This window comes from Xenopus laevis, chromosome 9_10L (assembly GCF_017654675.1).
Source record: "Xenopus laevis strain J_2021 chromosome 9_10L, Xenopus_laevis_v10.1, whole genome shotgun sequence".
In the NCBI taxonomy this organism is placed as follows: domain Eukaryota; kingdom Metazoa; phylum Chordata; class Amphibia; order Anura; family Pipidae; genus Xenopus; species Xenopus laevis.
Genome location: NC_054387.1, coordinates 108,198,000 through 108,221,050, shown reverse-complemented (window position 1 = coordinate 108,221,050; position 23,051 = coordinate 108,198,000). Strand labels below are relative to the sequence as shown.

The 23,051-nt window shown below is 42.1% G+C and overlaps 1 protein-coding gene across 1 annotated transcript; it reads left to right on the top strand.

The window, feature by feature from the left end:
• Window positions 1–5,030: 5,030 nt before the first annotated feature.
• Window positions 5,031–22,828, top strand: get4.L (golgi to ER traffic protein 4 L homeolog; the record flags this gene model as incomplete). Its single annotated transcript, NM_001091326.1, is given in 9 exon segments — window positions 5,031–5,207; window positions 16,267–16,345; window positions 16,508–16,589; window positions 17,081–17,230; window positions 17,942–18,080; window positions 18,272–18,412; window positions 19,245–19,320; window positions 19,597–19,624; window positions 21,762–22,828. Coding segments are annotated over 9 exon segments (933 nt in total), but the record flags the coding sequence as incomplete, so codon positions are not given.
• Between the last annotated feature and the right edge of the window lie 223 nt (window positions 22,829–23,051).

The following is a 23,051-nucleotide window of genomic DNA, read 5'->3' as shown; positions in this document are numbered from 1 at the left end:
ATAACACTCTACACTACAGTCCTGCGCGGAACCAATATCTAAGACCCGCAGCCCGCGACCCGAACCGTATATTTACCTACTTTGATCTGCTACCCGACCCAGACCCGTAACTGCCTTATCCACAACCCCCCGACCACCATCAAACAGGAAGTGATGGTGCTGCAAACTGGAAGTGACGTCATCAAAAGTGGGCGGGAAACAAGTTTTGTAAAACTTTAAAAGGAGTAAAATATAGACAATATGACATAAGATAAGAAATTTAGATGAGACTCGACCTGTGAGTATACCCGCACCTGAAAATCCTCCCCTAATTCCGCAGGGTACCTGCTTTTTTTTGCGGTTAACCTGCGGGTACCCGACCCTCTGCTCTACACACCCAGTTCCCAACTGCCTGTTAACACCTTAAAGTTGGCAGCGAGCAGGAAGGTATCACAATGTCCGCTGCATATACAGCTCTACAGTGACACTGGTATACATTTTAGGTTCATGATGCTTTGGATCCTTCATAATCTGATATTCTGCTGCAAGAAAGGAAACTGGTGTAGGTCTAATGTAAACATTTTTCTAAATGGCTTTTTATTTGCCTCTTACAAATAATCTACTCAGGAACTCCGTGTTTTGCTAGTGCTACCCATGTGAATTCCATCTTAATGAGAAGCAAAGGATTTAAATTCGGCCGGGACCCTGCTGGTGCAATTAACAGCAATATGGCCTGACCTGCTGAAAATCACAACACTCACAATCAGCCCTGTGCCAAGGTTAGAAAAGTATCACGTGACTGGCTATGGTTTCAGGAGAAATGGGTTAAACCATAAAATAACCAGTCCGTTTCAGAAATCCTTGTGCATACATATGCACAGGGGGATATGGCAGACACCAAGGGGCCAATTCATTAACTTCGAGTGAAGGATTCGAAGTAAAAAAAACTTCGAATTTCTAAGTGGTTTTTTGGCTAATTCGACCATCAAATGGGCTACTTCGACCTTCGACTACGACTTTGAATCGAAGGATTCGAACTAAAAATCATTCGACTATTCGATAGTCGAAGTACTGTCTCTTTAAGAAAGAACTTCAACCCCCTAGTTCGCCACCTAAAAGCTACCGAACCCAATGTTAGCCTATGTCACCATAGATTGGAAATGATGTCACTCTGGCACCCATTCATCCAGAAAGGTACCAAAAAAATTGCCTAAAACACTAGAGAGGGTGGGAGGGACCAGTCCTGTACATTTGCTGGGAACCCAACTGGGTTAACCACAGACTACCTGCATGGTCAGGGAATCAGGGATTTTCTACCCAGAACCTGAGCACTTTGCGGGTACCTGACCTGGTGCAGGACTCTACTTCCTGGTACTCCTGCTGCCTCGAGAGTGCCCAACTGCATTAGATTACCTACTGCAAAAAAATAACTCATTTTTAATTCTTCTTTAAGGAGAACTAAAGTCTAACTAAAAATGATGTACATTAAGTTTTGGGCTTCTGTACCAGCCCAAGGCAACCACAACCCTTTGGCAGTTAAGATCTGTGTCTCCAAAGATGCCCCAGTAGCTCCCCATCTTCTTTTCTGCTGATTCACTGCACATGCTCTGTGCTGCTGCCACTTACTGAGTTTAGGGACCAACTCACAATATACAGTACACAGAATATAAATGCCACAATATAAGGCTGATTAATAATTAATACAGATAATTACTACATGGCAGCACAGAAACCAGTGCAATTAGCATCAGAATTTAATAATCAGTCCTGTAGCATCAGTTTATATTACAGGCCAACCTTGTTTTCTACTTGATAATTTGCAATGACCCCTAAGCTTAGCTTCTCAACAGCTGCTCAGAGCCCACTGAGCATGTGAGTGTCACAGACACTTTCCAAGATGGTGACCCCCTGTGACAAGTTTGAAGTCCTGGATCATTGCTGCTATTAAGAAGCTGAAACTTTAGGCTGGGCAATAAGTTCATTGTATAAAATATGGCATTTTTAGCCATAATATTTTTTAGACTGTAGTTCTCCTTTAAAAGAAAACTATACCCCGAAAGTCAATACTTAAGCAACAGATAATTTGATATAAACTAAGTGGCATATTAAGAAAATCACACCAAACTGATATATATGTTTAAGCAAATATTGCCCTTTTACACCTCTTGCCTTGAACCACCATTTTGTGATGGTCTGTGTGCTGCCTCAGAGATCACCTGACCAGAAATACTGCAGCTCTAACTGTAACAGGAAGAAGTGTTGAAGCAAAAGACACAACTCTGTCTGTTAATTGGTCAAGTGACCTAACAAGTATGGTTTGTTTGTGTGCACTGTGAATCCTAGGATCCCAGGGGGGTGGCCCTTATTTTTTAAAATTACAGTTTTCTATTTCTGATTACCCAATGGCACATACTACTAAAAAAAAGTATATTATTATGAAAATGATTTATTTACATGAAGAAGGGTTTTACATATGAGCTGTTTTATGCAATATAATTTTATAGAGACATTGGTCGTGAGGAATAGTTTTCCTTTAAGGGCTCCTATTTGCTAGTTGTCACTGCAGCAGCCTCATTCTCCTGCCATGCAACCATTCATCTCCACCCTCTGAAGGTGCTACATCACCAGCGGCTTCAGTCCGTGCTTCCAGGAATTGTGGGATCTGGATTTTTGACTGGAGGAGAGCTGATTCCTATTTTAATAGTACAGGTATGGGACCTATTATCCAGAAAGCTCTGAATTATGGGAAGGCCATCTCCCATAGACTCCATTTTAATCAAATCAAAATTGTAAGTATTGTTCCCTTTTTCCCTGTAATAAGAAGACAGTACCTTGTATTTGATCCAAACTAAGATACAATTAAATCATATTGGAGGCCAAACAATAACTGGGCTGTCCAAGTCAAAATTGCCTGCCCGTTTTTTGCAAACTCTAGCCAACCGAGCGTTGTACAATAGTCTGGTGTATACACCAAGCATACAGATTATACAATGCATACAGTAACATATAATAATAGTCAAGGGTTACTTTATAAAAATTGGATCACATGCAAAAGAATTTACTGTGCAAAATATTTTGTATCATGTTGATGGTATTCCTTTAACTGGAATGGACATCTTTATTTTTTTACCTTTTTTAATTAAAAGGAAAAAAATACATAAAGGTCACCAAGATGACGTCTGGGGATATTACGCTACTCATCATGACATATACTATTAAGGCCTGTGTCTGTCAGTCACCCAGATTCTGATCATCAGAGCTGGCCATACACATAAGAGCAATGACACATGGAGCTACTTGTAGCCAGCTAAAAAATAGACAACACCGATAACTGTCTCTGTTAAAGGAGAAGTAAACCCCTTATTAAAGAGAACCCTGCCTCCCTACCCTACATAGACCCCCCTCCCTCCTCCCCCCCAGCCTAGCTGTTACCCCCAAATGGCCCTAACTTTTTACTTACCCCTCAGTGCAGATTCACAGCATCGGAGTTCACTTCAGCCATCTTCTCTTCGGTCTTCATCGGGAAGTTCCGTATCGGCGCATATGCAGTTGGAGTAGTCTTTGGGTTTTTGTCATGCACCCGAAAGTCAAGAAAATTGCTGAAGCGCCAGAAGACCCGATGAAGACCGATAAAGAAGACGATGGCGCAAGTGAACTCCAATGCCTGAATCTGCACCGAGGGGTAAGTAAAAAGTTAGAGGCATTTGGGGTAACACTTAGGCTGGGGGGGGCGAGGGAGGGGGGTCTATGTAGGATAGGGGGGTAGGGTTTTTTTTTAATAAGGGGTTCGCTTCTCATTTAGGACACTGCATGTGTTTAGCAGAGACAATTCTCAGTCTATGGAAGGGTCATTTTCTGGAGTTTTGTAGCCATGACAAGTAGCACCGTGTGCCATAGCCCTAAAGAGGTTGCCCAACAACTGACCAATTTCACCACCACCATGTTAGGCCCAACCAGGCTGAGATATGGTTCTGCTCTCAGGCCAACAATTGGATTAGAATGAGGGACTGTGTAGGCCAAGACAGTAGAGTACAACATCAACACACGGATGCAATATTTGATAGGATTCTAGAACCTTTCCAACAGATTGCAGTTAAACAGAGCCCACACACAGGCCGGTAAGTTGCCAAATTGGTCTAGTGGGGCCAAATTTGCATCTTAATTCTGCCTGTGTATACCTTTCCAACATACAGGGGGGTGGTGATTATCATCAGTAATGTCATTGGGTGGGGAAATGAGCACATCAGGGGATCATCATGGATTGAAAGCTGTTGGACAGGGGTTAGCGGCAAAATACAAGGACAAGGATATTTTATTGTCGAAATACTTTAGCGAGCAGAGAAATGGAATGACAATTACACATTTACCAGCAATTAAATTGACAGAATTTTTTTTATACCAGACTGGGCTCTAGCTTGTGATTTACTGGTGGGGTGGCAATGTGTCCGGCCAGCTCCCAAACTCACAGTGGAACTATTGATTAGGCTTGGGGGGGAGGAGAAAATAAGCTGTTCTGATGCTGTTTCATACCTCCCAACTGCTCTGTTTTTTGCAGGACAGTCCCAATTTTGACAGCTCAGCCTGCAATCCCGGATTGTTATGGAAATGTCCTGAGTTTCTCGCACCAGAAAAGATACAAAGCTTCTAAAACATAATTAAACAAGGGCCAGATTTGCAGAGACCCCAGAATACTCAGCACCTGCACTTCGTTACATTTGTAACAATTTAAGAAAAGCAGAGATAGAATTGTCACTAATACGATATGCAGGTGACTGGGAGGACGTGGTATTTAGGGGGATGTGGCCACAAAATTTATAATATTTTGTGCCTCTTTCTGATTTTCAATATCGAGTACATTATGCCATAATATATTGGCAAACTAAAGCGCCTGTTCCCACACAAGAGGATAGTTCAGTCACTTTGCTTTGGCCTCCCCAGTTTCGACGGAAACAACGCTAATCACGTGTCAGGCCTATGTGATTAGTTTTCTAATTGACCCCTTGCTGCTTCCGTACGCACGGCGATTCTACTTCGCAATTCGCGTGACGTCTGCGTACTGTCACCCCGCCCGCCCCCAACATGGCTGCGGCAATGGCGGAGCAGGAGGGCTTCAAAGGTAGTGCCCGAAACCGGGGCGGGGTGCAGCGGGTGGAAGGAAAGCTGCGAGCCAGTGTGGAGAAAGGCGACTACTACGAGGCTCATCAAATGTACAGGACACTTTTCTTCAGGTACTGCGACTCCATTTTCTCGTAGTTCAAACCCCTACCCAGTCCTTCCAGAGCATTCTGAGGCCCATAACTGATGTCCCGTCACTACCTGATTGGCTGCTGGTTTTGTTGGTTGCTAGGGAAAGGCGGAGCCTTGTCTTGCGAGGACATTGCGGATTGGCTACGTGGCGCATCACTCTGGTATCTTTCATGCGAGTTGCTCTCACCTGTCCCCGAAGCTTCCCAAGTTTCTAGCCGCGTATTGGTGGCTGCCGGGATCCTGGTTGCTAAGGGGGAAGTTCTTTATTTTCTCTTTTGTGATTGGTTAATAGATTGGGCTGTATGTTACTGTTCGGGGACCAGTCTTATTCTATCTGTTTGTCGCTGAAGTGGAACTGGAAGATTATGCGGGGCCCTCTCTCAGGGGACTTCCGCCATTTTATACTCTCTTTATATATACGGGTTCTCTGCTGCGTCGGGCCTGTGTGTAGTCATTGCTCCTGTTCTATTCCAGCTGTTCCTTGTACTCACCAGCAGATCAGGCTTTTCCCCTCCCACTCAGCCACTGCCAGTCCCAACTGCCCCACAGCTCCTCAGAAATAATCCAGATATTGCAAATAAATGATGCAAGCAAGTCTCAATGGCAGCTCCTCCTGTATTAACACATGGGGGGGGGGTCAGAGGTGCTGTTGGGATTTGTAGTTCTGAGGAATACTGGAACCTTGACATTGTACTGAAATATGCAACAAATGGCACCGCAGCCAGCAGGCCATAGACAGCAATAAAGTATACGGTTCTAGGACTTATAAAATCTGCAGTTATAGGGCAACTAAAGGCTAAAATAGAATCAGGCTAGAAATGCTGTATTTTGTATATTAAATATAAACATGAACTTTTTTTAAAGTTTAAAATCCACTCTACCCTTCTATACCTGCGGATCTATCTCTCAGAAATGGTACTATGATTAATGCTGAAACGTTCTAAAACACAGCTGGATGTACTATGGGGGCATGTGTACTAACATTGGAGATAAATATCTGGAGATGTGGCCCATGGCAACCAATCAGCAATTAGATTTAAACAGCCACAGCCATGTTAGAAAACAAAAGCAAAGATCTGATTGGTTGCTATGGGCAACATCTCCAGAAATCTCTCCAGATATTTATCTCCAATGTTAGTAAACATGCCCCTTTGTCTTTCCCAAAAGGCGACTGCAAGATCCGATGTGCGTTGCTCAACATCTCATCCTTGCCAGCCTTCTAAACCGGAAGTTATTTTTGGCGGCGGGCAGTGTAACTTCTTCTGCATCATTTATTTCTGTAAAAGCAGGGGAGAGGTGAAGGAACGCACGCACGGATTTAGGAGTGGTCTTCGTTAGTTTTCAGATTTATTGCTGACCAGTGTGCTGCTGCAGTCCGTCACTTGCCTGCTCTTACAGAAATAAATGACGCCAAAGACGTTGCACCGCCTCCAGTCAAAACTAACTTCCGGTTTAGAAGGCTGGCAAGGAGGAGATGTTGAGCAACGCACATCGGATCTTGCAGCCTTTTAGGAAAGTCAGAGTACATCCGGATGCTGTGTTTTAAAAAAGGTATTTTTTTTTATTAAGCATTAATCATAGTACCATTTGTGAGAGATAGATCCGAATCTTGCTGAAAAAGGCAGAATCCTGGCCAAATCCCGAACCAAATCCTGGATTCGGTGGGCAGTGTAACTTCTGCATAATTTATTTCTGTAAAAGCAGGGGAGAGGTGAAGGAACGCACACACGGATTTAGGAGGGGTCTTGTTTTCAGATTTATTGCTGACCAGTGTACCATTTGTGAGAGAGAGATCTGCAGGTGGAAAAGGAAAAGTGGATTTCGAACTTGAAAAAAATTAGTGTTACTGGTCCTTTAAACAGCTTTGCAATACCAAGACTACGCACATGCTCAGTGTATTCTGGGCTTCTGTTGGGAGACTAAGCTTAGAGATCGTCATAAATTATCAAAACAGCACAGGCCAAATAATATCTACCAGAAGCCGGTACAGCAAGACTGATTAATAATCAGAATATACAGACTGTACTGGGTCTGTGGATACAAATCTACACAGTTGTTACAGGGAAACAAACAAACAGCTGCTTGAGTTCTGGAAAGTAAGGTAAGGGGGCTCCCCCTGTCGTTCGAAAGTATGATCCATTCCCTGCACAGCAGTTCGGGAATGTCTGAAGTTTCCTAACTGCTGCTGTCAGAGCAGTTAAAAAGAAGGGAGAATTTCACTGCATACAGTCAGGTTTCCTATAAAAACGGTACACATTTTTTATTTAAAGTATATTGGAGATAAGGATATCATTTACAAGATATTTATGACTCTCTTGTATTATAAGGATATAAGTTGCCTCAGAGTTCCATGACCATGTAAAAGCATGAGGCTGATGGCTGAGTGCTTGTATACAGGTCATGGAACTCCGAGGTGACTTCTAATATCCTCATATTTTGCAACAGGGGGTACAGGTATGGGATCTATTATCCGGAAACCCGTTATCCAGAAAGTTCCAAATCACGGCCGTCTCCCATAGACTCCATTATAATAAAGTAGCCCACATTTTTAAAAAATCATTTCCTTTTTTCTGTAATAATAAAACAGTAGCTTGTAAAAATGATTTGAAAATTATTTCCGTTTTCTCACTAATCATGAAACAGTAGCTTGTACTTGACGCAAAGCAGTCCTGCAAATCCAAACACTTATACAGCGCTTCTCAAGGAAGCTCAGGGAAAGACCGCAAGAAAAAATATTAAAAATTCCCAAATATAGCAATATTTTCAGTACTACCTCTCTGTATGAACACTCTATATTACTCAATCTGACGTGAAATCCACTCCTTCATTCAGCGGGTCAAGGTCAAACTTTTCTTTGCCAATTAACCTTTAGTACCGTATATACTCGAGTATAAGCTGACCCGAGTATAAGCCGAGGTACCTAATTTTACCTACGAAAACTGGGAAAACTTATTGACTCTAGTATAAGCCTAGACACAACTACAGCCCTGTCTCCCAGCAGCGCACATTCTGCCAAAGCGACCCCCCCAGCGATCAACCGGACTTCTTTGCAAAGTTGATGGTGACAGAGAATTGCCAAACGGATTACTGTGTGCATTGTCCCGCTGTCCCACTACCATGTGCAGAGGGTGCTGTGTGATATTGCCATCACTGTTAATCTTTCATATAACCAACAGAGGGCGCTGTGTGATATTGCAGTCACTGTTATTCTTTAATATAACCAACAGAGAGCGCATTGTTCTTTCATATAACCAACAGAGGGTGCTGTGTAATATTGCAGTCACTGTTAATCTTTCATATAACCAACAGAGGGCGCTGTGTGATATTGCAGTCAGTTATTCTTTCATATAACCAACAGAGGGCGCACTGTTATTCTTTCATATAACCAACAGATGGCGCTGTGTGATATTGCAGTCACTGTTATTCTTTCATATAACCAACAGAGGGCATTGTGGGATATTGCAGTCACTGTTATTCTTTCATATAACCAACAGATGGCGCTGTGTGATATTGCAGTCACTGTTATTCTTTCATATAACCAACAGATGGCACTGTGTGATTTTGCAGTCACTGTTATTCTTTCATATAACCAACAGAGGGCATTGTGGGATATTGCAGTCTCTCCCCAAGTGAACTGTTGGCATAGGAATGATTAAAAGTGACTGCAATCTCAGCTACTGCCTGCTGACCGGAGTATAAGCCGAGGTCGACTTTTTCAGCACATTTTGGATGCTGAAAAACTCGGCTTATACTCGAGTATATAGGTAATCCAACACCAAGGGAAGGTGGGTACTTACAACTGGGAAAAACACAATAGAACCTGGAGAGACTGATGAGCGCCTTTCTGCTTTGTTTTATGTGAGTGTATTTTTAAGTTAATTAATGTATATGAAAGTTTTTTTATACTATATGAAGCGCATTTTCTCTAGTAAACGTGGAGCAGAGTCTGGATACAATCACTGAGAGAAATAATTGAAAAGCACACAACCATTTAGGGTAAGTCCACACTGGGCGTTTTGGGGAGTTTTGGTCGCCTGGCGACTAATCGACTCGTTTTTGCGGCGACCAATCTCCCCAAACGCCTTCCCTGAATATGCGCCGGATTAAATGAAAAAACGACGGCGCTAATCACACGCGGCGGTTCGTTTTCCGAAATCTCCCCAAAACGCCCTGTGTGGCCTGACCCTTAAATGTTTGTAAGTAGCCACCTTCCCTTGGTGTTGGATTACTAAAGGTTAACTTTCAAAGAAAAGTTTGACCATGGCCCGATGAATGGAGGAGTGGGTTCGATGTGAGACTGAGTAATATAGAGTGTTCACACAGAAAGGTGGTACTGGAAATATTGGGAAAAAAATATATACTACTCTATATTTGGGAATTTTTGATATTTTTTCCTACTGTCTTTACCTGAGTTTCCTTGAGAATCACTGTTTCACAGTGTTTGGATTTGCAGGATTTAAACCAGATGGAGAATGGAAAGAAACTGATTGAATTTCCGGAATCCTTTTTTTAGTGCAAAACAACCCTGTTGGCTTTATTTCATGTTAAAATGATTTTCAGTAGGCTTAAGGTATGGAAATCCAATTATGGGAAAGATCCAGGAAACCCCAGGTCCCGACCATTCTGCATAACCGGCCCCATACCTTTACAGGGCACAGTAAAAAGCATCCTAATTTAATTCTATGTCATCAATGAAGTAGGGATGCACCGAATCCAGGATTCGGTTTGGGATTTGGCCAGGATTCTGCCTTTTTCAGCAAGATTCAGATTCAGCCGAATCCTTCTGCTCGGTCAAACCGAGTCCTAATTTGCATATGCTAATTAGGGGCGGGGAGGGAAATTGCGTAACTTTTTGTCACAAAACAAGGAAGTAAAAAATGTTTTCCCCTTCCCACCCATAATTTGCATATGCAACTTAGATTCGGTTCGGTATTCGGCCTAATCTTTTACAAAAGATTTGGGGGTTTGGCCAAATACAAAACAGTGGATTAGGTGCATGGCTACAATGAAGTGAGTGCATTATATTTAATATCTGGGTGGGTAGGACAACATATCGTGCATCAAAATTAAATTCATACACCATGTCACATGACTCGCCTTCCTGATCTGTGTGGCTAGGGAACAAGAGGATAGGCCAGTTATACAGGGACAGTGGCCAGTTATACAGGGACAGTGGCCAGAATGATCTTGTTACGCACGGCCTGCCCTACTGACTGTAGTGAATGAGCTATGATCGATCGTGCAGCGTCTGCCAAAATATTATTTGCATTCTGAAGAATAGTTTAAGCTTTATAGGTGTGTTTATTATGGAGCTACATTCTCTACTGACAGCTGCTTCTATTCTTGCCACTGACATTCTATTGTGTTTGTTAAAAAAGTGGAATAACTTGCAAGTTTATGATATACAGGTATGGGATCCATTATCCGGAAACCTGTTATCCAGAAAACTCAGAATTACAGGAAGGCCATCTCTCATAGACTCCATTTTATCCAAATAATCCAAATAAAATGTCCTTTTTCTCTGTAATAATTAAACAGTAACTTGTACTTGATCCAAACTAAGATATAAACAAGGTTGGACTGGGCCGGTGGGACCCTGGATATAATAAAGAGGTTGTTCACCTTCCAAACAAATAAAATACTTTTTTCAAGTACTTAACATTTTTTTTTTTACTTTTTACCGATTTATCAAAATCTAAGTTTAAAGTTTAGTGTCCCTGTCTCTGGTATTTGAGTCTGGCAGCTCAATAATTCAGGTTCAGATTCTGCGCTGTTACAATTTTGCAACATTTAGGGTCAGGGCGCACAGGCAGATTCAGGGGGATAAGTCGCCCTGCGACAAATCTCTTCTTCGGGGCGACTAATGTCCCCAAACTGCCTCCCCTGCCTTCCCACCAGCTAAAATGTAAATCATCAGCGGGATGGCACTCGGCGCGATTTGTTTTCCGAAGTTGCCTGACGAGGAAACTTTGGGCGACTTCGGAAAACGAATTTGCCTGTGTGCCCTGACCCTTAGTTGATACATTTCTCAGAAGCATCTCTGGAGTATTAGTAACTATTGTATCAATTCTAACAGCTGCCTTTAATGAGACCCAGAGATTCTGCTCAGCAGGGAAAAACAGAAGAAATGTATCAACTAAATGTATCAATTTAGAACAGTACAGGGTCAGCAACTTCCCCTCCCAAAGCTGCTTTAGGGTTAGTTCATACGAGGAGATTCGGGCAGATTTTGTCTTCTAATCGCCTCGTCTTCTGAGCGACAGTCTCCCCCAAACTGCCTCAGCGTGTTTTCCCATAGGTTATAATGAAAAGTCACCAGCGCTAATGCACACGCGGCGATGCATTTTCCATAGTCGCCCGAAGTTGCCTCACAGACTATGGAAAACGAATCGCCGCGTGTGCATTAGCACAGGCGACTTTTCATTTCAGCCTATGGGAAAACACGCTGAGGCAGTTCAGAGAGATTGTCGCTCAGAAGACAAGGCGATTAGTCGCCAAGCGATAAAATCTCCCTGAATCTCCTCGTGTGAACTAACCCTTAGAAGGTGAAAAATCACACCACATTACACTTCAATATTAGAATAATGGTCATAAATAGAAAGTCATTGGAAAAAGTCTTTATTTCTGGTGAACTATCTGAAGGGTGTTTGAAGTGGAACAACCCCTTTAATCCATATTGGAAGCAAAACCAGCCTATTGGGTTAATCTAATGTTGACATGATTTTCTAGTAGACAAGGTATGAAGATCCAAATTACAGAAAGATTTGTTATCTGGAAAACCCCAGGTTCTATATCTTTATATTATTATGGCACATATCCCACCGTGCCCCTTCCTTGTCTGGCACAGACTGGACCCAGTTATTGTTTTGAGAGGGGGGGGTTGTTAAAGGTCGCTTGCTGGTAAATACATGACATATCCATTTACAATTACTTGCAACGTATGCACTAGGAAAAGAAGCGCAACTGCTGTGTGTAGCTGATATGGTTATTAGACATAGGCCACTGGGATGTCAGTTTGTCTTTGATCTGTAACGTAGCAGAGAACTATCTTGGTTTGGGTGAGCAGGACTGAAAGGTGCGAAGAGCCAAAATGCAACTTAAGGGCAAGGCCAGACATGGTGTTTTTACGTTGCGTTTTTAAAAAAGAACAGCCAGGCGTAAATACGCATAAACTGCACTATCACTGAAACCAATGGAAAACGCACTATGACAGTTCACACAGGGCACTTGCAAGCTGAAATCCGCCACAGGACGCCAGTATTGGCGTTTTTTAGCAGAAACGCCAATACGTCAAGAAACTACCAAATCAATAGACTCTATGGGATCTGCACGTTTGAAACCACACTTTGCGTAAATACGCTGCGTATTTTAAATATGGCGTCCCCATTCTCAATGAGAACAATGAGAAGTGTTGACGGTTGCATGTGGTTTCAGTGGCGTATTCACGCCTGGCTGTTCTTTTTTTAAAAACGGAACTTAAAAATGCCACTTCTGGCCTTGCCCTAAATCCAAGGTTATTCACATGCCTCATGCTACTGCTATAGAAGAAAATATGCAAGACCTTTGGCTAGAGCCACACAAATACAGAGAAATACAGGCCAATAATCCACTCTCTACCAATGATCTTGTTGCTGCTCTGCCTGTACCTAGAAGCATTGTCTCTGCTCGGGTACAGGCAGACACAGCAGATTTTTGCAAAAAACAGCCAGAATTCACATTTGACAGCCGTTATCTGACTTGTCTGGCTGCACCTGAGTGGAGGCAATGGTTCCTGCTGCAAGCTCATAAACAGAACAGCAGCAGTAGAGGAGCAGATTCTCTGCAGGCTGAGATCCGCCTAGTGGGGCCCTAGTCTTAGCCTTCTCTTAAAGGAGAACTAAAGCCTAAAAATGAATATGGCTAAAATTGCCATGTTTTACATACTGAACTTATTGCACCAGCCTAATATAAGCTGTACAAGGCTGATAATTACATTCTGATGCTAGTTGCATTGGTTTCTGTGCTGCCATTTAGTAATTATCTGTATTAATTGCTAATCAGTTTTGGGAATATGCGGTTACGTCTTTAGGAGTTGATTTGTGGCAGGATCACCATCTGCCAACCTCATGGGATACTACTGCAATAGAAAAATAATTTTATGGTTTCTCCTGATTTCTCCTGTACAGTGAGTGGACTGTGTATGAGACAAACCTGAGAAACCTGATTTTACCCTAGTAACTGCTATTTATTTACCTTTATGTTACCCAAAAGTATAGTATGTCTGGTGCACAAACAGCCAGCAGGGAGCAGCATAGAACCCAGCAGGTACAGGTGGGCACTAAAATCAAGGGCACTTCAGGCTGGACATGTAAACTTGAATTTACTTGAGTTCAGGATTTAGGGCTGGGAATAGTTCATGACTTCAGTTCATTTGGTGTTTCACGATTTGCTATATAATTGATTTGCTTGCAGCCCTGACTTCTATCAAGAGGGGGTTTATTTTATTACTATGTTTCCTTTATGTGATACTTTTAGTACAGGTATAAATAAAGATGTGGGCCCACCTATTAGTGAAACCGGCCTTAACAAAAATAAGAACTGTCTGGCTGAGAATTACCATATATTCGCAGTCACTCACATGGATTGTTAACTTTGTTAAACTCAACATTAAAATCAGCTTTACATTTTAAAGGGGAATAAAGTAATATAAGTTGCCTTTATTTTCTTTTTCAGAAAACACCTACAGTTGTTTGTTAACTTTCTCATTAGAAATGGCATCAGCCATATGTCAAAGTCTCTAGGGACTATTTAGTTGCATTTAAATGAATTTCACATATAAATTTAATTTTTGCCTAAATGAGGCGGTGGAAACCATTACAGCCTATGGCAACGTTTTTCAGCTTTCAAAAAGTCCTGTTAAAATAAATATGTCTGTCTAAGAATAGCATTCCTTATAATAAGTGTCTGTAGGGGATAGGTAGTTAGATAAGAAGACAGGCAGGCAGACAGGCAGACAGACAGACAGGCAGACAGACAGACAGGCAGACAGACAGGCAGACAGACAGACAGGCAGACAGACAGGCAGACAGACAGACAGGCAGACAGACAGACAGGCAGACAGACAGACAGGCAGATAGACAGACAGGCAGATAGACAGACAGGCAGATAGACAGACAGGCAGGCAGATAGACAGGCAGGCAGGCACATAGGCAGGCAGGCAGATAGACAAGCAGGCAGATAGATAGACAGGCAGATAGGCAGGCAGATAGACAGACAGGCAGGCAGATAGGCAGGCAGATAGACAGACAGGCAGGCAGATAGACAGACAGGCAGGCAGACAGACAGGCAGACAGACAGGCAGACAGGCAGACAGGCAGACAGGCAGGCAGGCAGACAGGCAGGCAGGCAGGCAGACAGACAGGCAGACAGGCAGACAGACAGACAGGCAGACAGGCAGACAGGCAGACAGACAGACAGGCAGACAGACAGACAGGCAGACAGACAGACAGACAGGCAGACAGACAGACAGGCAGGCAGACAGACAGACAGGCAGGCAGATAGACAGACAGGCAGGCAGATAGACAGACAGGCAGGCAGATAGACAGACAGGCAGGCAGATAGACAGACAGGCAGGCAGATAGACAGACAGGCAGGCAGATAGACAGACAGGCAGGCAGATAGACAGACAGGCAGGCAGATAGATAGACAGGCAGATAGGCAGGCAGATAGACAGACAGGCAGGCAGATAGGCAGGCAGATAGACAGACAGGCAGGCAGATAGACAGACAGGCAGGCAGACAGACAGGCAGACAGACAGGCAGACAGGCAGACAGGCAGGCAGATAGACAGACAGACAGACAGGCAGACAGACAGGCAGACAGACAGGCAGACAGACAGGCAGACAGACAGGCAGACAGACAGGCAGACAGACAGGCAGACAGGCAGGCAGACAGACAGGCAGACAGGCAGACAGGCAGGCAGATAGACAGACAGACAGGCAGGCAGGCAGGCAGACAGACAGACAGACAGGCAGACAGACAGGCAGACAGACAGGCAGACAGGCAGACAGGCAGGCAGACAGACAGACAGGCAGGCAGACAGACAGACAGGCAGACAGACAGACAGGCAGGCAGATAGACAGACAGGCAGGCAGATAGACAGACAGGCAGGCAGATAGACAGACAGGCAGGCAGATAGACAGACAGGCAGGCAGATAGACAGACAGGCAGGCAGATAGACAGACAGGCAGGCAGATAGATAGACAGGCAGATAGATAGACAGGCAGGCAGATAGATAGACAGGCAGGCAGATAGATAGACAGGCAGGCAGATAGATAGACAGGCAGGCAGATAGATAGACAGGCAGGCAGATAGATAGACAGGCAGGCAGATAGATAGACAGGCAGGCAGATAGATAGACAGGCAGGCAGATAGATAGACAGGCAGGCAGATAGATAGACAGGCAGGCAGATAGATAGACAGGCAGGCAGATAGATAGACAGGCAGGCAGATAGATAGACAGGCAGGCAGATAGATAGACAGGCAGGCAGATAGATAGACAGGCAGGCAGATAGATAGACAGGCAGGCAGATAGATAGATAGACAGGCAGGCAGGCAGATAGATAGATAGACAGGCAGGCAGGCAGATAGATACAGACAGGCAGGCAGATAGACAGGCAGATAGATAGACAGACAGACAGGCAGATAGATAGACAGACAGACAGACAGGCAGATAGATAGACAGACAGACAGGCAGATAGATAGACAGACAGACAGGCAGATAGATAGACAGGCAGGCAGATAGATAGACAGGCAGGCAGATAGATAGACAGGCAGGCAGATAGATAGACAGGCAGGCAGATAGATAGACAGGCAGGCAGATAGACAGACAGGCAGGCAGGCAGATAGACAGACAGGCAGGCAGATAGACAGGCAGGCAGATAGATAGACAGGCAGGCAGATAGATAGACAGACAGACAGGCAGGCAGATAGACAGATAGGCAGATAGATAGATGCTGTCGTGTGAAATGCTAATGATTTTATATTTGACCTTCCATTGTAGGTATATGTCACAGAGCAAGCACATAGAAGCAAGAGAATTAATGTATTCCGGGGCTCTCCTATTCTTCAGCCATAGTCAAGTAAGAACACGTTCCTGTTTATGTTTGACTCAAATAAATACGTTCTTTGCAAAAAGAAAGTTTTAAAATCTGCATTTTTTTTTTGACAACCCTAAAATAGATTAATAAGCATTTCATATATTCTCGTATCTGATAACTGTGCTGTATGGCTTTATCTTGTAGCAAAACAGTGCTGCTGATCTGTCCATGCTTGTCTTGGAATCTCTGGAGAAACATGAAGTGAAGGTGACAGAGGAGCTTTTAGGTGGGTATTTACTTCTACACGAATATAACACAGCCATGTGTATTTTATACTTTAGTACCAGTTTTGTAACCCTGCGTTTGCTTAACTCCTGCTTGTTACTGTTTATTCAATGTTGCAAAAGTCTTAGTTCCCCAGCAAATTCAGGTCTGTTAATGAGCTGCCTTGTCTTACATTGTATCAACAGTCTGAGCCACCAGGGCAGGGAATAGAAAGGGACAGACACTGCTTTCAGTAACAATACATATACAAATAACTTAAACACCATAGGTAATTTGTAATGAATGTATATTGCAAAGTTGCTTAGAATTAGGTTTTCTTTTATTAGGCAAATTTTTATTTTGGGATTGACTTGGCCTTTAATTGGCAGCTTGCTTACTGCACTTCCCAGCATTCTACAGCAGCCAATCTCCTTTATGCAGTGTATATTTTTTAGAATTTAAGAAAAAACTTATTGTTGTACGTTTCATTTCAATGTCTTTTCTTCGATTTAGAAAATCTGGCCAAATTGTTTAGCTTGATGGATCCAAACTCTCCCGAAAGAGTTGCTTTCGTCTCCAGAGCTTTGAAGTGGTCTAGCGGAGGATCTGGCAAATTCGGTCACCAAAAGCTACATCAGTTTTTGGCTATTACATTGTGGAAAGGTAAAAGGGAACAGTCCAGTACCAACAACGCATTAGTCTGTTTTAGGGATGCACCGAATCCACTATTTGGGAATCGGGCGAATCCTTAATGAAAGATTCGGCTGAATACCAAACCAAATCCTAATTTGCATATGCAAATTAGGGGCAGGAAAGGAAAAAGTGGATCAGCTTCTTCTGTGGGGAAAGGTAACCTGATTTCCCTAATTTACATATGCAAATTAGGATTCGGATTTGGTTCAGCCAGGCACAAGGAATCGGTCGAATCCGAATCCTGCTGAAAAAGGCCGAATCCCGAACCAAATCCTGAATTCGGTGCATCCCTAGTCCATTTAGAGTCTAGACCAATTCTACAAAGCGAGTAGCTGATGATGGAGATTACATCGGGGCCTAATATTGTTTTAACTCTGATGTTTTACTGACAGAGACAACAGCATGGCAAATAGTGATGTAGGTGCAGAGTGATACATAGAGACATGGTTGAGTAATTTGTAAGTGTAAAATATATTTGGTAGTGAGAAAGAATGGCAGCATGAAATGTAAGATTCCTGCAGGTGTACTAAACCTGGGAGATCAGATTATAGCAGGATATTCACAGGGGACCCGCTCTCTGTTCTCATTTACCAGACGGGTGTACTGATATAAATATAAATATGGCCATCTGCTGCCAGACACAAACCTGCTGCTTGGCCTAATGTTTTCTTCTCCTTTCAGAACAAAACTACTATGAGTCCCGTTATCACTTTCTGCACTCGTCAGACGGGGAAGGCTGCGCAAATATGTTGGTGGAATATTCCTCGACCAGAGGATACCGGAGCGAAGTGGACATGTTTGTGGCGCAGGCAGTCTTGCAGTAGGTTCAGGGGATCTTTTTACTTCATGTCACGGAGCATAGCAGTTCCAAAAGCAATTTTATTGACATTTCAACCTAAAATGATTCTGGTGTCAGCCTGTGCCTTGTCAGAATAGGTTTGTGCTGTATTCAGTGTGTGGTACTGCAGAGCCTCTACCTTGTTAATCACTAGAAACCTCTTTATTTTGCAGATTTCTGTGCTTAAAGAACAAAACAAGCGCATCAGTGGTCTTCACAACATACACACAGAAGCATCCGTTAATAGAAAGGGGCCCTCCATTTGTGCAACCCCTATTAAACTTCATTTGGTTCTTACTGCTGGCTGTAGAAGGGTATGTTCTAAAAACAGTTGGGGGGTGGGGTCGGACTCGCATAGATGTACCAGAGGGACTTCTATACAACGTCCAGCTAACTACTTTTCCTGATATGGTTCCTCCTCGGGATGGGCTGAAATGATGCCTTCTTACAGTTCTACATTAATATTGTACCGAGCTGTAATGTTAGTTACCCCTTGTGGAAGCAGGGTCACATGATTTGTACTCCAGGAAGTGCTGCCAAAGGGATATTTAGCATTCAAAAAGACCAGCAACAGCGGGATTTCAGTGAAAAAAGCAAAACATTGTATTTATGAGTGCATATACAGGCTGTATATGCACTCATAAATACAATATTTCACTTTTTTCACTGAAATCCCGCTGTTGCTGGTCTTTTTTAAATATATATACAGGTTCGCAGAGGACCAGCACACTGTTTTTTCAAATGTCAAAAATATTTTATTTTCATATCACAGTGCCTGCTTTTGGGCCTTTATCCGTGAAAATAAAAATATTTTTGACATTTGAAAAACAGTGTGCTGGTCCTCTGCAAACGTGTGTGTGTCTGTGTGTGTGACTGTGTGTCTGTGTGACTGTGTGTGTGTCTGTGTCTTTTTGACCGTGTCTGTGTGTGTCCGAAACGTTGGAGCACTGTGATATGTGAAATGAAATAAAAAGACACTTGTTTTACTAAGGGAAGTGCTGGCCCAGGAATCCATATATATATATATATATATATATATATATATATATATATATATATATACTTCCCTCAAAGTAGTCTAATGTTAACACATTGTTTCTAAGATCAGTGTCTGGAATTTATATATTTTTTATTATCTCTGTTTAGGGGGAAATTAACTGTATTTACGGTGTTGTGTGAGCAATATCAGCCTTCTTTAAAGAGAGATCCTATGTATAATGAGGTATGTAACACACACACTCTTATATGTTCAGATAATAATACTACTGCAAAGAAATATTGTCTAATTCATAACTATTGCTTTCACTTTCACTGTTAGACCGGTAAATGAAATATGAAAGTGTTTGTATTTACTGTGTTTTACAAGTACAGCGTATTTATTACATACATATATATATATATATATATATATATATATATATATATATATATATATATATATATATATATATATATATATATATATATATATATATATATATATATATATATTTCTGTTCAGTCATCATCTTATGGGGGGTTATTGGGTAAGTAGTATGTCTTTTGTTTCACTTTGTGCTAGTATGTAAGAAGGCAATACATGTTTTCCAAAGTCAAACATTTTCACATTCCTTCCTTTGGATCTGTCGTTCTTCTGGGGCATGCTTAAATCGTGTTTAAATAGGTAGGGTACTGGCACTGTCACATTTCAGATCAGATAAACACCAGCCAAAACACTTAGGGGCAGATTTATCAAGGGTCGAATTGACAATTTGAACTTTAAAGTTTTTTTTTTTATGGTCAAAACTGTCAAATTCGACTTGGGAGTTATCCAAAGTCGATTCGAGTTTTTCAAAAAATTCTAATTAGATTTTTGAGATTTATCATACTTTGGTCCTTTATGAACTCAAATTCAACTATTCACCATTTAAAACCTTTCCAAATTGCTGTTTAAGTCAACAGGAGAGGTCCATGGATCAATTTGGAGTTGTTTGCAGCCTTCCTGGCATTCGGCAAATCGAGTTTTTAAAATTCGAGTCTAATTCGTTTCGAGTTTTGGGGTCGATATAATTCACCCGAGTTTAAAAAATTTGATTTTTATAATAATAATCGAATTTCGAGTTCATGGCAGTTTATGGGAGTTTTAAAAAAAACTCACATGAATTCGAAATTCGACCCTTGATAAATGTGCCACTAAGGCTAGTGCCAGACTAGGTGGATTTCCACTACACATTTCCACTAAACTGCATTCATTACTAAACTGATCTCTTTTTGCTTTCTAATTTGCAGTGGAATGCAATTGAATTTAAAAAACCCTGCCTTCAGTTCCCAAAGTTATGGGATTAGAGTGAAGTCATTTTGCTCTAATTCCTGGATCCCAGTAGGTTTTTTTGCACCCAAACTGGCTGTGTCTAACCTTTCATTCCTATAATACAAAGAGAACAGGGTCACAGGAAACCACTTTTTGGAAACTCCCAGGTGCACCAGCCCCAAACCCTCAGCTCAGGGAGCAGATAAATAACAGCACAACAAAAAATACTGGGCATCTAGGCAATCATGGATTCCACAAGGGCCACAAAAATCAAACTAAAAAAATGTTAATTGAAAAATGACATTAAAAGATTAGTATCTTCACTGTGATTTGTCCTAATAAGGACACTTACAGGCACATGTATCAAGGGTCGAATTTCGAATTCATGTGAGGTTTTTAAAAACTTACATAAATTCGAAATTCGACCAATCGAAATTTATTTAAAAAAAGAATTTTTAAAACTCTGGTGAATTAAATCGACCTAAAACTCGATACAAGTTTTTTCTCTGAGGATTGATTCCTGGACCTCTCCTTTTGACTTAAACAGCAATTCGGCAGGTTTTAGGTGGTGAATAGTCGAATTCGAGCTTTTAAAGGGATAGAGGGTCCGATTCACTAAAGGTTGTTATTCCTGAACGCACTTTTTTGTGCGTTATTTAAGATGCGTTATTTAATAGTACTGCTCCAGCAGAATTCTGGATTTTTTTAAATTCAATTTTGAAATCTGACATGGGGCTAGACATATTGTCTGTTTCCCAGCTGTCCCAGTCAGTTCTTTCTGGCAGGCTCCTATTTAATGTAACTGAATCAGTCTCAGTGGGACTTGGCTTTTACTATTGAGTGTTGTTTTTAGATGTACCAGGGAGCTGTTATCTTGTATTAGGGAGCTGCTATCTGTGGGGGGGGGGGGTGTGATATCACTCCAACTTGCAGTACAGCAGTAAAGAGTGACTAAAGTTTATCAGAGCACAAGTCACATGACTGGGGGTAGCTGGGAAACTGACAATATGTTTAGCCCCATGTCAGATTTCAAAATTGAATATAAAAAAAAATCTGTTTGCTCTTTTGAAAAACAAATTTCAGTGCAGACATCTGCTGGAGCAGCTCTATTAACTGATGCGTTTTGGGGGAAACAATTTTTTTTTCCCTTTAAGCATGCAGAACAATGTTAGTGCTCAGGGCTGCTGTTGAACTACTCTGAGCACTTATACCTCATTGGAAATAAATGTATTGACTTTTCAGTGCAGATGAACATTGTCTGATGATAAAGACTGAACTGCTGAGAAATCTTCAGCCGCATAAGTTCCCTGAGGAATTAATTTAGTGAAATCCTTTGGGCACTGCATTGTTATTATGTCCCCTCCTCTTTCCAGGTAACCTACTGAACAGCCTCATGGGCTCTGGAGAAGACGACGATGTGGAAGACGGCCAAGAAGACAGCAGCCCCATTGAACTAGATTGAGAAAGAAGCAGCGAGTGAATCTGGAGCTGCATGATTAAAAAAACAGGAGCTCAAAAGACCAATTCTATGATTTGCATCTTTGAAGGGTTGTTTTGTAAGCAGCTGTGGTGAGATGTGTTAGTGTCCCGCTGATGGAGACCTTTGCTCTGGGTACATCATGTTAAAGAGCTAGAGCGGAATTCATCCCGTGCATACTGAACATTTTTCCCCTCGAGCCTTTGCGAATGGCGTGTGCATTTTACTGTGAAGCACATGGTTTTCCTAACATGTCAAAGCCAAGCAGATCAATAGAGAGAATCCCTTCACTTTAGCAATTTGCCATCTCATTCCATCATCTTCTTTGTCGGGTTTTTGGTGAATGAGGAATTTTAGATGTCTGTCCTTTAGGTATACGCCCATACTATCATTGTCACGCCTCCCACCTATCTCCATGTTTCACTACAGGAAACAAGCGACTCCCTGCACTACTCCAAGTACCCCTGTGCTGCAACTCCCAGTATCTTCCAGCAGGTAGAAGGATGGGAGTTGCGGTTCAGCAGCAGCTAGAATAGCCACAGGTCAAAAACACAGTTGGGACTTCAACAATTCTGTTTGATGTGTCAACAAGTATTTTCTTTTGCTGCTGTTGTTGTTGTTGCGAGCCTGCTGGGATCCAGTGTGTGTGTGTGAGTGAAAGTGGAACGTTTGTTTCTCAGACACAAAATCAAGATAAACGACACCAAGAACATTATTTAATATACAATGGACATTCTTTTAATATATTCAATATTTATTACCGGCAAGGTGATTTTTGTACATTTAATCCCCATTCGTTCCTTTACTGGCCAACTCTCGCAGCGGCAAGCGAATGGGATGTTTTATGTATTAGACGATGCATTTAGGAGCGCCAGCTAATTCCACGCGGCAGTTGGCGTCTTATGATTTAACAATTATGGGAACATTTTTTTTGGTTTCGTTTTTTTAAATTTCTCCTTGGGAAAAAAAAGGAAAACAAAGACCTGCATGGGGACTGGTATCCAACGTATATTCACTGTAACATTAACGGATGTGAGGAGGTTTTCTGCTTGTAGTAAGGCTCAAATAAATACTTTTTCATCATGATCAGCACAGTGGGTGACATTTATATGTAATACTGCACCGTTGTCTGTGTGTTTACGAAATGGGACTGAACCATTTGCTTTTTTTTTTTTTTTTCTTTCTT